A 15625-nucleotide genomic window follows, 5' to 3' on the forward strand; every position below is an offset into this window, starting at 1 on the left:
AAGAAAGTTCAATGGATGGAATGGAAGGAAGATTTAAACTGTTGAGAATGACTACAAAAATATTACCTCATCTTCTTTCATATATTTTTCATTTCCGAAACAATTTCTCAATTCGATTTCTTGAATTAAAATGGTTTAAGTTTTTGGTTTTGTTTTAATGTATCATTTCGACCTAAGAATATAATATTGTAACGGGTTTTTGGGTTTACTGAATAGCTACAAACTAACTCAGTATGGTATGATAGATTACTATGAATTGCATTTTTCAAGTGTGCGAAAAAAGATTACCGTGGTGAAAAATCGAAGCGTTTTGAAACCAATAATTTCATATAGATGGCGTGTCATATTCAAATATCCTACTATCCTGACTAAAATTTAACAATATCGTTACTGACTATTTGGTCACGCAGAAAAACTCATAGTTAACAACAATCATATCTTATTATATATAATTTTGATGATAATAATAATCTGTAATCATTTTTGATTGCATAAAAAAGAGGTTTAAATATGTTATTAATTCAAGACAAGTTAAGATGATATTTAAAATTAACGAAATAGTAAAAAATAAAATATATATAAATATGAGATGCCTTTATTTATATAATCGAAGCAAACCTTATCAATATTATGTTTCCAGGTCATGTGGCTCATCAATGGGCACACCGTAGTGAACGGTTCCCGTTATAAGCTTACTTACGACGGTATGTATCACTTGGACATCCCGAAGACCCGTCAATACGACACGGGTAAGGTAGAAGTCATCGCCAGAAGTTCTGTGGGCGAGACGATAGCCGAAACGGAATTGCGAATCATCGCTCGACACGACGATTACAGAGGCGTACTGAAAAATTCGCCAAGACGTAAGTTTCCACTGAATCCACACCACTCATTCCATACATTCAGTCATGGTGATGGTATACAGAGCATAGTTTCTCGATGACGGCTGTACATCATCACGCAACACATACTTTCCGACGCATCATACTAAAGATACCTTACACAAAGCACAAATTTTGACAAAGCAAGCAAAAGCACTCTCTCTCTCTCTAATACTCGAAAGAAAATATCTCCTGTCCTTCTCTACCTTCTCACCGGTCCAACACTCCTGTCGATCACCCTTCCTCCCGAATTACGCTTCAAGGCAATTATGTAAAGGATGTTTTTAAATTGCTTACTGCACAAAGGGAGTTTGCATCATCAGGTATGCTATATTTTAAATGTCGATATATGTGTAGTTATGCATGCTTGATAGCTTTTTATAGATTTTCCCCCCAAATATTAAGCAGGTCATTGGGCTCGATGCTCTTCATAACCATTTATTCTCTGCTAGTTCTGCTGTTCCCTCTTCTATGCGATATCTTTTGCTTGAAACTTCTGCGTTAGCTTATGGTTATGAAGACCCGACTACTATGCGACTCTATCGACAATCTGCTTAATGTTTTCCATATTTAGTAAGTCTGTGCTATTGTGTATCGTATATAGCCTTCGTGTCCTATCGTTCTTGTACCGTACTCATCTCAGACCTCAATGATCAAGCCTCTTGTTCTGTCTCTAGCTTGGTATGACCTAGAACTATCGCAATATCAAAAAGAGCGTCAAGAAACCGAACTGGAGAAAGTTTTTGACGAACGCAATACCACTCTACGCGAGACCGGTTTGAACGTTAGCGGTGTTCACGTTCAGCAAAAAGAATACCAAGAACCCGAGACCGAGTGGCAGAAGTCCGTCCGAATGAAGAAGGGCGAGGAGTACTACAACAAGATACAAGAACTGGAGAACTCCCAGGTCAGCAAGGAGATCAAGCTGAGAGAATCCTCTCATCAGTTTGCCATACCTGGAGAGAAAGTCGTCAGTAGCTCGCTCGCCAGGGGAATGGCTCAGCAGTATCAAGAAAATTTGTGAGTACTAATGATTTTTTTGTTAAACCCCAAATATATCATGCAATGTGTTACTTATTACAGGGAACAAGTACCAGAAAGACCCCAACTTCAACATATACCAAGACTACCAAAAGCGGAGCCACCCAAAATGACACCACACAAAGATCAAGTCACATTGAGAAAGACTGAAAAATCGAAGGAGGAACTAGAGACCGAATATGAAGTCGATACTCAACGTGGAGCCTATCCTCCCGGACCCACCCAATCTGGTGTTCATGGACGTGAAGTTTACGTCACCAAACAGAAGCAAACTCAAAAGGAACGTCAAGGTGATCTGGAAATAACCAGGAACATCACCGCAACTGAAACTACCGACGTAGAACACAAAGCAACGACACAAGAACGTGTTGTACAAGGACAAGTATTACCCAGCAACCCGCCAATATTCACCAAGAAGATTCAGCCATGCAGAGCGTTCGAAAACGATTCGGCGCGCTTCGAAGTAGAGTTTGATGGTGATCCATTACCCAAGATCACTTGGTTCCGTGAAGACTTCCCCATTACAAGTTCACCAGACTTGAAGATCTATACTTTCAGCACCAAATCTATTCTGGTGTTGAGGCAAGTCTTCATGGAGGATTCTGGAGTGTTCAGCGTTGTAGCCGAAAATCGCGGAGGTACCGCAAAGTGCAGCGCCAATCTGGTGGTGCAAGAAAGACGTAGGCAAGGACGCGGTGGATTAGTACCACCCAATTTCACCAATACCATCCAATCTGTATCCGCCAACGTTGGACAGCTAGTTAGATTTGATGCCAGAATAAACGGTACCAAACCTATTGATGTATACTGGCTGAAGAACGGAAAGAAAGTAATTCCTGATATCAGATATAAGACCCTCGAAGAGGATGACTTATACACCTTGCTTGTTATCGAGCTTGTACCTGAAGACAGCGGCAAGTACGAGTGTGTTGCCATCAATCAAGGCGGAGAGGCACGCTGTGAAGCCGACTGTACCGTTCTCAGTCCATCCGGCCAACAAAAACCATCCAAACCAACTACTCCAGGAACTGAGAAAGCACCAACCATCGTCGAACCAATCAAAGACCAGACCATCCGCGAGGGCCAAGCAGTGGCATTCCGCTGCAAGGTCGTAGGCAAACCCTTACCAACCATCAAATGGCTGAAGGCGGACAAGGTCATAAAACCATCCCGATATTTCCAAATGCTCAAAGAAGGCGACTATTGCACGCTGAAGATATCAGAAGCCTTCCCCGAAGATGAAGGAGTGTACAAATGCGTGGCCGAAAATCCGGCCGGATCTATCTCCACACAAGCCAAATTGAGGGTGCTCGCTCCAGAAACACAGGAGGTGGCTCCGTCCTTGACACCCATGAAGGATGTCGTGGTACCTGAAGGTAGTCCCGCCCAATTCAAGACAACCATCTCTGGAAAACCGAAGCCCACCATCCAATGGTTGAGAGAAGGCTTCCTCATTCCCGAATCGCCAGATTTTCAGGTAAATATTGTTATATAAATTGCATTCCGAAAGTTACAGATATAAAAAACTATTTCAAATATTGTTAAATATGTCTACCCAACGAATTTTTATACATATGTCATCTAAATTTATGACGTCAAAACGTCGCAATGTTACCGTATCAACTCTGAGTTTTAGTTCAGTTTGGTTTTGACAACAAAATTCTAATCTAAATAAAATAATAAACGAAAAATACTGTTATCAAATACAATTTATTTAACGTTATAGTAGATCTAATGCATATATTATTGGACTTAAAACTACATTAAGTACACAGTTATAATGGTTTGTAGATTAGAGTTGTGTTTAAGTTAAACTCTTTTCCATACCACCTATGAGTTAGAGTTCTAGGTGCATTTTTTAGGTAGTTGTATACCCTGGAAGCCTAATCCACCTAATTAACAATTGTTTATCTAAATAATATATTGTGCTTTCAGAGTAGAGTATGTATAGTATGTAGAGAGCATATTTACCTTTTACGCTTAGTTCTTGTGTCCTTCAGTTATATCGCTGTATTTCTCCTTAGCTTGTTATGTTATTAACTGCACACATCTTTCTTGATAAAACTAGATTTCATCACTGCATTCTCCTTAATGCATTTGCCATATCTGCAAAACAGTTCTATTATTTCTCTTCTGACAAGTTTACCCAAATGCTCATGTATATTCTGAACATACAGTTATCACATATAAATTATATACTAATCTTTAGTTTTTTCCACTCTCATCATTCTGTCTTAGAAATTGGCAGCATTGGAGCAATTAATTTCCTATCTATCTAACAGTTGTTCAAAATTACACCATTTTCTATTTCTTCTTCATTGTGTCTGATAGAGTTCCAACGAGTTGAATTATCCAAACCTAAATTGTTATTAACCATTCCTGTTTCCAGCATGAAGTACAATATATCTGCAATGAATTATTAATAAATATTATGATTCCAACGTTTACTTTTTTCCATCAACTTTTGTTGTCAAAACATTATTTTTATTATCATTTTAGCATGAGTGACCATTGGGTATATAACATTGGGTAATAGGCTAAATACATAACTTGAAATAATAAGTTTTCCTTCATTTTATTATACGCTTTTAAAAACTGTATTCTTTGAAAAGCAATATCTGGAACTTCCATTACATCTCCTCGATACTTTTCAGACCAGCAATTTTCTCTGAAATAATTGTATTAAATTATATTTGTATTGAAAAACTATTCACTGTTTTTATATATTTAATATATTTAATCTCTGACGGGTCTAACATCAAGCTGATCTTGATTCGTCACCCGCTTAATTTTTTTTAAATAACATCTTTATTAGATACGGTTAATACAATCTTAATTATAAATTAATTTATTACTACAGTTCATTTGTACTTGGATTAATTCACAAGCAAGACGAGTGTGAGAAAATACATCAATATGTATTCCTCAATTAACCGCTTTATTTGAGGACGGCTTTGTCTTTCGCTTAATTAAAGATTATATTTTTAATTTTTTGAGATATTTCAGTGACCGTATCTATATTAATATTCAGTGCATCTGCAACACGCTAAAAAATATGCAATAAAAGTCGCAGAAAATGATTATTTAAGAGTAATAATGCTTACGTCTCAAACGAATTTTGCTGGCAAGAGGGAGGAGGAGACTCCATTGTTTCATTCCTGTTCAAACTAACTGATTAGAGATGCAATTTGTTCTGTCTGGCTTCGGAATTTTCAATAAGACTAATAATAAGCAGCGAATTGAAATGTATCAAAATAAGCAAAGCATTAAAATAATGTTTGCTGGTTTATAACCTCTTATAACTAATGTTTTGAAGAATATTACATACGTTTGACAACCGGACGATTTTGGCAGGCTAGTTCCGTTGCACGTTCAAACTTATCAGACAGCGTTGTGTCTCTTTTTAACTAGAATAAAATGAGGAGAAAAATATTGTTTGATTCTAAAAGGAATTTACAAATTGCGGTAGGCAATACATTAAACATCGTGATGATGTATGTACAAAACTTCTTTGGATAGACTAAACACAATATTGAGGATTATCCTAATTTCATGACGAATTTAATATTTTTTTCATTAGAAATTTAGTAAATCGTTATAATTCTAGGATATTTTGTGTTGGAAATCGAACAAAAATAAATTTCCTGTTTCCTAAAAGTAAATTTCCACAAAAGTGAAATTCGTCGAAAACACATTACGCGTTTTGAAACATTTTTAACAATATATCGTTTCCGAAGCTAAAAATACTCACAAATTGTTATTCGATCAAATAATAAATCAACCATTTTAAATCAACATCATTTATTAAATCAATAAATCGTTAGTTAAAATGAATAGTTAAAAATATATACAACTTAAAATTGAATCACCATATTGATTGGTCTCCTTATTTGCAGATGATTCAAGAGGGTAACAACGCCATCTTGCTGATATCCACCACCTACGAAGAAGACTCGGGCACGTTCAGCTGCCGAGCTACATCATCAGCTGGTTCAGTCGAACAATCCGCCAAGTTAATAGTCAAAAGTAAGAAATAAACCAAAGCCTTAAATTACACCAGATCAATCGAGATAGCCGTCGTTCCTTTTCCGTTGTTGTTTTCGTTTTTTTTTTGTTATTTTACTAAGAATTTTAACAAACGGTTCAGCTTTATTATTAAAAAAAACGCATTAACTTTGTTTTAAACGGACATGGAGATTGCGAACGAAAAGACGAACGACGACCATATCTCTTAATGGATTTTAATTTGTTGAACTCATAGTTTTTTAATTTTGGTGGTGGATTTTCGATAAATGTAAAGAAAACATTCTTTTGTTGAGTTCCAAGTGTATATCCCCATGAAGGATTGAACAAGTGCTTTCGCCACTAAAAGAAATTTATGGCTTTCATCCCTCGCCAGACCCCCACTTCCCCCCATTTTATTTATTTATATTATCACCAATGTATATTAATTGCAATATTTTTTGTTTAATAAATAGCTATATGGAAAAAGACATATGCGTTTCAAGTTATATTACTCATGAACACGTGGCTCGTGATCTTTCACTAGCTACCTTATGAAAGAAGTCAGATATTACCAACAGTTGCCCATGAAATCATCATTAAAACACTACTTTATTACGTTCTTAGTTATCGTGATTTCTGATTGCATACAATGGTTCCAATCGGATGATGATGACATGATCAGAAAAAAACATGACCATGAATTAAATAACCACTTATTTATATATTTAAATTTTGTTCGTATCTATAAATAATAATGAATCCATAAAAGATAATGATTAATGGTTATAAAAAGAGGATGATGCTTTTATTTGCTATCCATAAAAGGCTTTGAATATTTCTCTTGATATGTATTTTTTCGACATAACAATTAAATTTCAATATTATTTGACCTAATGTGGGTAATTTTAGGTGACAACTAAAATCAAATATAAACTTTTACTTAGAAATAGCATACACAGTTTTCGAAAAATCTCGAATACACAACAAGGATAATTACCTCGCTCTAATTTCGACCCAAATTTTTTCCAATACATTGACACTAATTTTTGGCAAGATACCTTTGAAAACAACACCAATTTCACTAATTGTCATGACACAGAATCGGGAGGTGACATTTTATGATCAACACCACGAAGATGACTAAAATATAGTTTGAGAAATAATACTTTTTATATACCAAAACATAAAGGAAAGTGTATTGTTAGCTTTAGGAACATTTATAGACTTACTTTATTAAATGAAAACGAATTTTAAAATTACAATATCAGTTGATATACAGAAAGAAAAATATTATCTTTATTAAATTATTTCAATTAAATTAACATTATCTAATATTCAATTAATTCGTTATTATTATTGAAGACATTTAACTAATTTCTGTAGTTTTTGTTGAGGTTGAATAAAACATTTTGAGTGAAAATACACAATACAGATAATTTTTCTCTATATCGTTAATTGTATTTTTGTAAAATAACTTTATTATTTATTCTATCATCAAAAAATATAATCTTGATTAAAAAAATTCACTATTTAAACATTTCGATGCACATTTAGCACCTAATGTATCGAAGCTGAACATTTTTGAAGTCACTAAAAACTAAATTTAACGCCCACGAAAAACATAATGTTTCTCAATATCACTTACTGTATTTTTATACAAAAACTGTATTATTTCCTGTCATAGCTCAAGCTCTTGATTAAAACTTTACTATATTTAAAGATTTCGATAAATATTTATCATTTAATATTATTGAACCTGAATGAAATATTTTTGGAAGACAGTAAGAATTAAAATTAACGTCCGTAAAGAATCAGATAATTATTCTCAATATAGTTGGCTGTATTTTTGTATAAAAATTCTAATAGTTTCTGTCATAATTCAAGTTCTTGATTAAATCATTACTATATTTAAACATTTCGATAAATATTTATCACCTGATATTATTCGAGTTGAATGAAGCATTCTTGAAGTCAGTTAAAACTAAAGTTAACGTCAATGAAAAACCAGATAATTTTTCCCAGTACAGTTTATTGTATTTTTATATAACTGTAGTATTTTCTGTCATACTTCAAATATAATCTTGATTAAAATTTTACAATATATAAACATTTAGATAAATATTTACCACCTAATTTTATTGAAGCTGAATCAAACATTTGAAGTCAGTAGTCTCGATATAGTTAACTTTATTTTTGTATAACAAATCGTTATTTTTGCCATCATAGTGTCAATTGAGATGCCGCTCAAATATGATCTTGAACTAAAAATTACATTATTAAAACACTAAATATTTATTTAATATCAATTCTATAAATGCTTACCAGCTAATTTTGGGGATGATGAATCAAATTGAAGATACATACGTTATCAGTGTTTGCGAGGAAAAAATAGATTAATTTTCTCGTATATAATCATCACTAAATCACCGATAATGTTTTTGGCAAGCCTGACATAATTTTTGACTAATTATGCTGGCATCAGGCTAATAAACAAACGTGCGACATTTTTTATTGTTGTTTCCAAGTGGTGTCTCATCTAAGGTGACTCAAACAATGATTTTTTCCTCGATTGCCAACTGTTGTGTTATTTTTGAATTCTTTCCGATTAACCCCCCCACCCTTGTCCACGGCCGTGTCGGATGAAGGGAGCATGTGCCTGCACCGTGGTGCACGCACACACATAGAACACGTAAATATATAAACGAAACGATATATCCTAGAGCCGTAAGGACGGCCTTTGCCAAACGGAACGAGCAAAGACCGAGGAAAATCGGTAAATAACGTTTAAATTTAGTTGGTCGTCGGAGGAGAGTCGTGTGCAACTCTGGGGAACTATTTTAAACTTTCTGTAGATTGTGTTACGCTTCTATATTTGGGCACAGTACGCGGAGGCTCTTCCCTTCGTTGTCGAAATCATATCCGCTCGCTTTTCCTAAGAAATAAAGGACTTCGATGATTCTTTTGCGCGCATGAGGATTCATCGACGGGATATAAATAAAACAAGCATCAAAACTGAATAAAATAGTTTTATTTCCGTTAATATTAAGTCCCTCTCGTGTATCGATGCGATGGTGAAATTTAAAGGACTCGACTGAAGTTTGAGTGACCGTGTTACCGATTTTTTAAAATAGAAATGGCAATAAAAGTCCATCCTACTCATCGGAACATTGGATTATCTCCAACAGTGAGCAGTAAAGTATCAATCACTACGATATCGGAGAGGGAGAGAGTCTCGATATATCTTTTATTTATTTACTAAAACACTTGGAACTTAACAGAAAGTTTTTTACAGGGTACAAGTCTAATCTGTTCAAATAAAGCCGCGCAAAATGTCGTTCCCGACTAGATCTCGATCGTAGCGCGAGGAACGACATTTTGCACGGCAAAAATACGGCTCACAAACACTAAACACGACACTGTCACTCCGGTTACACTGTACCACACGCACCCGCAAGAACACTGAATCCGTCTGGCGTTCAAGAGTAATGCACGATTCACCGAGATACCCGCACGAGAGGTGGGGTCTGACGTCACCGCTGTTAAAACCGAAAACTATGCGGGGTCCAGGTGACCGGAGTGTTCGAGAATGTGACTCAATTCAGACGAAAACGCCCGAAGGCTGAAAATAGTATGCGATTTTCGACCGTGTGTGGCGATGACGACCTCGTCGCATATGATTCATATATTATGTTACCCCTTGGCGTCTGAGATATTTTACGGGCGTCCGTTACATCGATGTTTGTTGTTTCGTTTCGGTTGGGTGTGTGGATTGTTAGTCACCGCTATCGGAAACATCTGGAACCAAGATGATTAAGTTGATGGGAGAGCGGGCTCGTGTCTAATCTAAACATCGATCACTTTGGGAGGTGTATTTAATGAATTTAAAAATAGCCCGATTACGCGTTTTCTTTTATGTATTTTACGCAATCTCGATTTGTTTAGAATCATCAATAAAAATTACCAGTTTATTTATATCTTGATTATTAACGATAAAGAAATTGAGAGTTAAGAGTTAGTTAAAAATTATAAGCGGGATTTTAGGGTATAATTGAAATTCGAACATAAATTAAAAATTATGTTTAAGTAAAATAATATAAAAAAGAATTTAATATATTAAACAAAAGAAGCAGAGATCAGCAGTAATTTATATAACATCTACTTAACAGGTCAATTGAAAAGGCTCCGGCCTACCATAGTAAAACACATTTTTTTGGCAAAATTAGTTTTTTTGATTCAAGATAATTCCCTTCAAGGGTAATTATAGCGACCTTCCAACTTTTCGATACCATTTTTGTACTACGATTTGTCGTTTGCTTCAAAATAGGTTAGTCGATCACCTCTTCATTCGACGAAAATTTCTTCCCAGCGAGCATTCTTTTGAGATCCGAGAACAGGAAATAGTCGCTGGGGGCCAGATCTTTCGATTTCACTGACTTGTGACACGGTGCATTGTCTTGGTGAAGCACTTTCTTTTTCTTCAAATGCGGCCGTTTTTCGGCGATTTCGTCCTTCAAACGGTAATAGCCGCTGTTGATGGTCCTTCCTTTTTCAAGGTAGTCAATGAAAATTATTCCATGCGTATCCCAAAATACAGACGCCATAAACCTGCCAGCCGAGTGTTGCGTTTTCCGACGCTTTGGCGCGGGTTCATCATGTGCAGTCCACTCGGATGACTGTCGATTGGACTTCGTAGTGAAATGATGGAGCCATATTTCATCCATTGTCACATATCGACGCAAAAACTCGGGTTAATTACGTTTGATCATCTTCAAACAGTGCTCCGAATCATCAACTCGTCGTTGTTTTTGGTCAAAAATGAGCTCGCGCGGCATCTGCTTTACACAGAGCTTTCTCATACCCAAATATTCGTGAATGATATGATATCGTTGATATCATTAGAGTGTCTGCTATTTCATTCAGTTTCAATTTACGGCCATTCAAAATCATTTTGTGGATTTTTTAAACGATTCTGTCAGTAACAACCTCTTTTGGGCGTCCACTGCGTTCACCGTCTTTGGTGCTCATTTCACCACGTCGAAACTTAACATATTTAATATTAATTCTTGATGGTTGATTTTCCTGGGGCAGTGTCCAGAAACTCGGTATCAAGTCAAGTTTTTGCATCAACTGTACATTTTCTCTTCAAAAAACAATATTTTATCAACACGCCAAATTCTTTTTTATCCATTTTTTCACAATAACAAAAGTTGCTTGACTCAAAATGCTATAATTCATAAACTAATGATCGGACAGCCCGTCAAATTTATACACACATCTTTTGAGGATTAGGGCTAGCTAAAAAACATATGGATTTAATCTAGTAGCGCCATCTATATGTTAGGTCGGGGTCTTCTCAGTTGACATGTTATGTACTTTTGTTTTTAAACTCAGGGCGTAAAATAAAGATTAAATTTAATACACAATAAAGCACTAATAAAGCACAAATATACTCATATATACATTTAATGTCAGGTAATATTGAAATATAACGGCACTGACAATTAAAATACTGGCAGCTAAATGTTCAGCTAATTAATTATCCTAGCTAATCATAATACTGCTAAATAAATGTGTCGACAAATACTGGTAATGGATGTTATTGATAACCTCAATAAAAGACGATGACAATGGTAGGCAATATCAATGATGGAATAACCAGGATGGTTAATAATAATCTTAGCCCATAGTAGTCAATAACATTGACAGACAATCGTTATCAAACAGGCAATAACGGTAACTGATAGCAATGATAAACTATGCAAGGATGAAGTATGACATGTGCACACGGTACGAAGGGAAGGTAACGCCGTACCAGCTTATGTCCAGTACTAACAATAATGACGTGCAATGAGATCAAGGGAAGTAACGGGCGAGATCCTGCCACTAAGGTTAGTAGGTCTCGCTAGAATTAACCGCAGTTCTCAAATAAATAAATGAACAGTACTGTTACTAGTGCACTTACTCTTCCGCTATCATAGACGTGCAATGCATACAAGGGAGAAAGCCAAAGGCCACACGCTATATACGTTGCCAAAAAGAACCAGCAGAAACCACTTCGGGTGGCGTTTATTTATACTTCAAGTTATCCATAGATCATAATTACAGATCAGCAACTCTGGTCACTTTGGCGTTAGTTTTTGGTTTATGAAACAGTTATAATTTATATTTGCAGTTGCAGCCATAAAACTATTATTTTTGATTTGCCATAATTTAAGAATTCTGGGGAACAAGTCATAATAACAAATGGAAAATAACAAATAAAGAATAATAAATGGAAAATAGTGAATAGAATATGTTAAATGAACACTAATAAATATAATGTAATAAATAGAACATAATAAATGGAGATTTAATAAATAATAAATGGTAATTAAAAAGATAAAACTCGAATACTCCGTGAACAAACACACCATTTGCTGAAACTCAGCTTGGTTGGCACACAGTTAAATAAACTGAATACGGAAATGATAGTGAATCTGAGCATCGCGTCTTTCTAAGTTCTAATATCCCTAGGACGTGTTAAGATATCTGACAAATTTAATCCCCGAAGAAACATCAACAATGTAACTATTCATGGTAATTACTTCTGTAATCGCAAAGGCTGTCGCCGAAATTCTTCAATTAAAAACGGTAATATTTAAACGGTTCCTTTACGTTATCGTTCAGACCTTAAAAAAAATAAACGGCCCAAAATTAAATGGTTAGACCATACGCATTACCAGGTTGAATTCTAAGTAGCCTAGATATTCGGAACGATTTATGATTCCCTTGAATGGTACATATCTTTGTCTGTGTTTAGGAAAAAAATCGAGAAAATATAAACAAATATAACCCGATCAAGATATTGATGTCAAGGCGCTCAAAACTAAATCAAAACATACCTGAACAACCCATTTTAACTGGCAAAGGGTTTAATTGAGAATATATACGAAACTAACGTATTCAATAGACGTTTTCCGGCCCAAGCATTGGTTACTTCTTTGTATGATATAGTTTTTTCCGACAAAAAAACTATAAGATGATTACAATGTCACCCAATTATTGATTTTCTTGTACCATAGTTTAAATGGCCCGCAAACCCGTAGTTCTCAGACAGAAGCTTGATTAAACTTAATATATCATATTCAATCGCACATATATCAACGATGTCTTTATGAAATATCTGGGGGCATAGGAAAATGTTATCTTGGTTAGTATGGATTATGAATCGGTATGCGTAGAAATTCATCAGGCTAACTTTCTTGTTAATTACTGGGATTGAAAAATAAGCTCATAAATAACATACGAAGAACATATTTGTAGAAAAAATGTATATGATATATCTGTCGCTAGATTTTAGGGACATGTGTTTAATGTTTAAGGAAGATATGGCAAGTATAGGTAATTATTATACAGTTACTTTTAATGTCTGGTAATCAGATGAATGACAAAATAACCATGACAATAGCTAGAACTGATAGCAATTATAAACGTGCTAAGATGAAGTATGGTATATACATGCGCTATGAAACGATTAAAGGGCGCAACAAAAAACGCTCGACTCACTTATTGCCATATCCTAACACTAATAATAGTCGGCATTCAATGAGTTCCACAAGGTAGCGTCTTAGGACCTCTTCTGTATCTGCTCTAAACTGCTGACATTCCAACAACGAAAGAAACACTTCTTGAAACCTTTGCTGACGACACAATTATTATGGCAAAAGATATATCTCTGCTTAGGGCAATAGAAAAAGTGCAAGTGGCAGTCAACAAAATCTACAAATGGACAAAAGATTGGAAAATTCAACCTAATAGCTCCAAATCTGTCCACGTTAATTTTGCATTAAGGCGAAATAATAAAAACTTAATTATATCACTCTATGGATGCCCGATTCCTCAGGCAGAATCAGCAAAATACCTTGGAATCAATCTTGACGGTAGATTAAATTGGAAGCATCACGTTAGACAAAAAGCAAAACACATTAGAACCAAAATAAAACAACTATACTGGTTAGTCGGAAGATACTCTCAACTTGATCTAAAATCAAAGAGGTTGATCTATAATACAAATATAAAGCCAATTTGGACCTATGGGGTATAAATATGGGGTTGCACTAAAAATTAAAATCAATCAGTCATACAGCGCTGTCAAAACAATGTTCTTTGATTGATTACCAATGCCTATCGCTATGTAACCAATGAAGAACTGCACGATGACCTGGAAATCAAATGGATTTGCGAAGTTGTGCAGGATTTCGCCTTGAAACACGAAAGAAGATTACTAAATCATACTAACGTGGAAACAATACAACTGCTGGACAGCGCGCAAGATGTCAGGAGATTGAAACGAACAAAACCATACGAACTTGTGTGAACATTTATTGCGTATTATTAGTGTAAACTATAGCTATAAGTTAATAATTAATAAATAATTATAATTCTATAATTGAGGAATACATACTGATGTATTTTCTCGCACTCGTCTTGCTTGCTAATTAATCCAAGCACGTAGGGAAAGTAGTAATAAATTAATTGTAATAATAATAATAATTAAGATTGTACTAAGCGTATCTAATAAAGATGTTATTCAATGAAATCAAAGCAGGAGGGAAAGCACAAAAGGGAAAGAACCAAAGGCAAACGCACTAGAAGCAAAAAAACAAAGCCTTACAGAGTAGAGTTATAAAACTGAATTGTTACGAAACTATAATGTTTCTGAAACATGTCAAGATACTATGTCTAGCAATAACAGATCACCATAAAAAAGCATTGTGACAATTCATTTTAATTGCCTCTTTTGCTGCATACCCACAAATGTGGCAGATCCCATGGAGAAGAAAATGCGGAAATCTCGCTATAGAAAAATAGCCAACTAAAATATCAAATTGCCAAAGGGTCTGCCATTGACTTACAAATACCATTCGATGGGATTTATAATTTCCTTGAAAGGCATATGTGTTTGTTTGAGTCTTAAGAAAAAATTTTAAAGGGTATTAAATGTAATTAAAAGAAACTCGCCTTTACACTTACACACTTACACTCAAACACACACTAAAAGTACAGCTTCATAGAATGCTAAATACAATTTACGATTTGAATGTAACTCCTCAAGTGAACAAGTTACCATGTATATTATATTTGTCATTAAGAAAACCTACTCTAACATTGATTCAATCAAATGAAATTGTTTTGATCTTTATGATCAATATTGTACTGTTTACAAAATTTAGTGAGAAATTATATTAATAGATTTTGTCATATATTTTAGAACAACAAAAATTTTCGAACTATACAGTTTCACTAAAAACTGAACTGTTTGAATTTAGATAAACGATAAGAATTGGCATGAGATTGTATCCTTTTTAATGGTTACAATTTACAAATAAAGGCAAAAGGTTTACCTAAAGAACTAATTCAAACTGGTAAATGTTATGTAGTTAGGTAAATGCTAAGGACTAGAATAAGATTCCATCCTTTATGGTCACAATTCTGTATAGGCAAATAAAGGAAAAAGTTTTACCTAAAGAACTAACTCAAACTAGTAAAAGTTGGGTACGTAATGGTGAAGCAGTTAGGTAAAGGATAAGTACTAGCATAAGATTCTATCCTTTTTAATAGTCACTATGGTTTTATGGTTTATATAAAGAACTAATTCAATGACAAGAATGATAATGTATTTAAAAAAATGTTTATAGGAGTTTTCGAAATCATTTTTA

At 34.6% G+C, this 15625-nt stretch overlaps 1 protein-coding gene and 1 long non-coding RNA gene across 2 annotated transcripts in view; one reads left to right on the forward strand and one right to left on the reverse strand.

Moving 5' to 3' along the window:
• Nucleotides 1-15625, forward strand: part of LOC143197894 (uncharacterized) — a 316954-nt gene that overhangs the window by 222105 nt on the left and 79224 nt on the right. The window contains exons 66-69 of the mRNA XM_076406689.1: nucleotides 641-863; nucleotides 1559-1901; nucleotides 1965-3399; nucleotides 5819-5948. Of these exons, the coding sequence (XP_076262804.1) occupies nucleotides 641-863; nucleotides 1559-1901; nucleotides 1965-3399; nucleotides 5819-5948 (2131 nt within the window). The remainder of the gene's footprint in view (nucleotides 1-640; nucleotides 864-1558; nucleotides 1902-1964; nucleotides 3400-5818; nucleotides 5949-15625) is intronic.
• On the reverse strand, nucleotides 7939-8391 carry LOC143197906 (uncharacterized). The gene is made up of 2 exons (XR_013006106.1): nucleotides 8250-8391; nucleotides 7939-8188 (listed from the first exon to the last, which is right to left on the reverse strand). It is a non-coding gene; the product is annotated as an uncharacterized LOC143197906 (long non-coding RNA).

This window comes from Rhynchophorus ferrugineus, unplaced genomic scaffold (genome assembly GCF_030347505.1).
Source record: "Rhynchophorus ferrugineus isolate W39M unplaced genomic scaffold, kcgeb_rfMv2 rfM6, whole genome shotgun sequence".
NCBI classification, from domain to species: Eukaryota; Metazoa; Arthropoda; class Insecta; order Coleoptera; family Curculionidae; genus Rhynchophorus; species Rhynchophorus ferrugineus.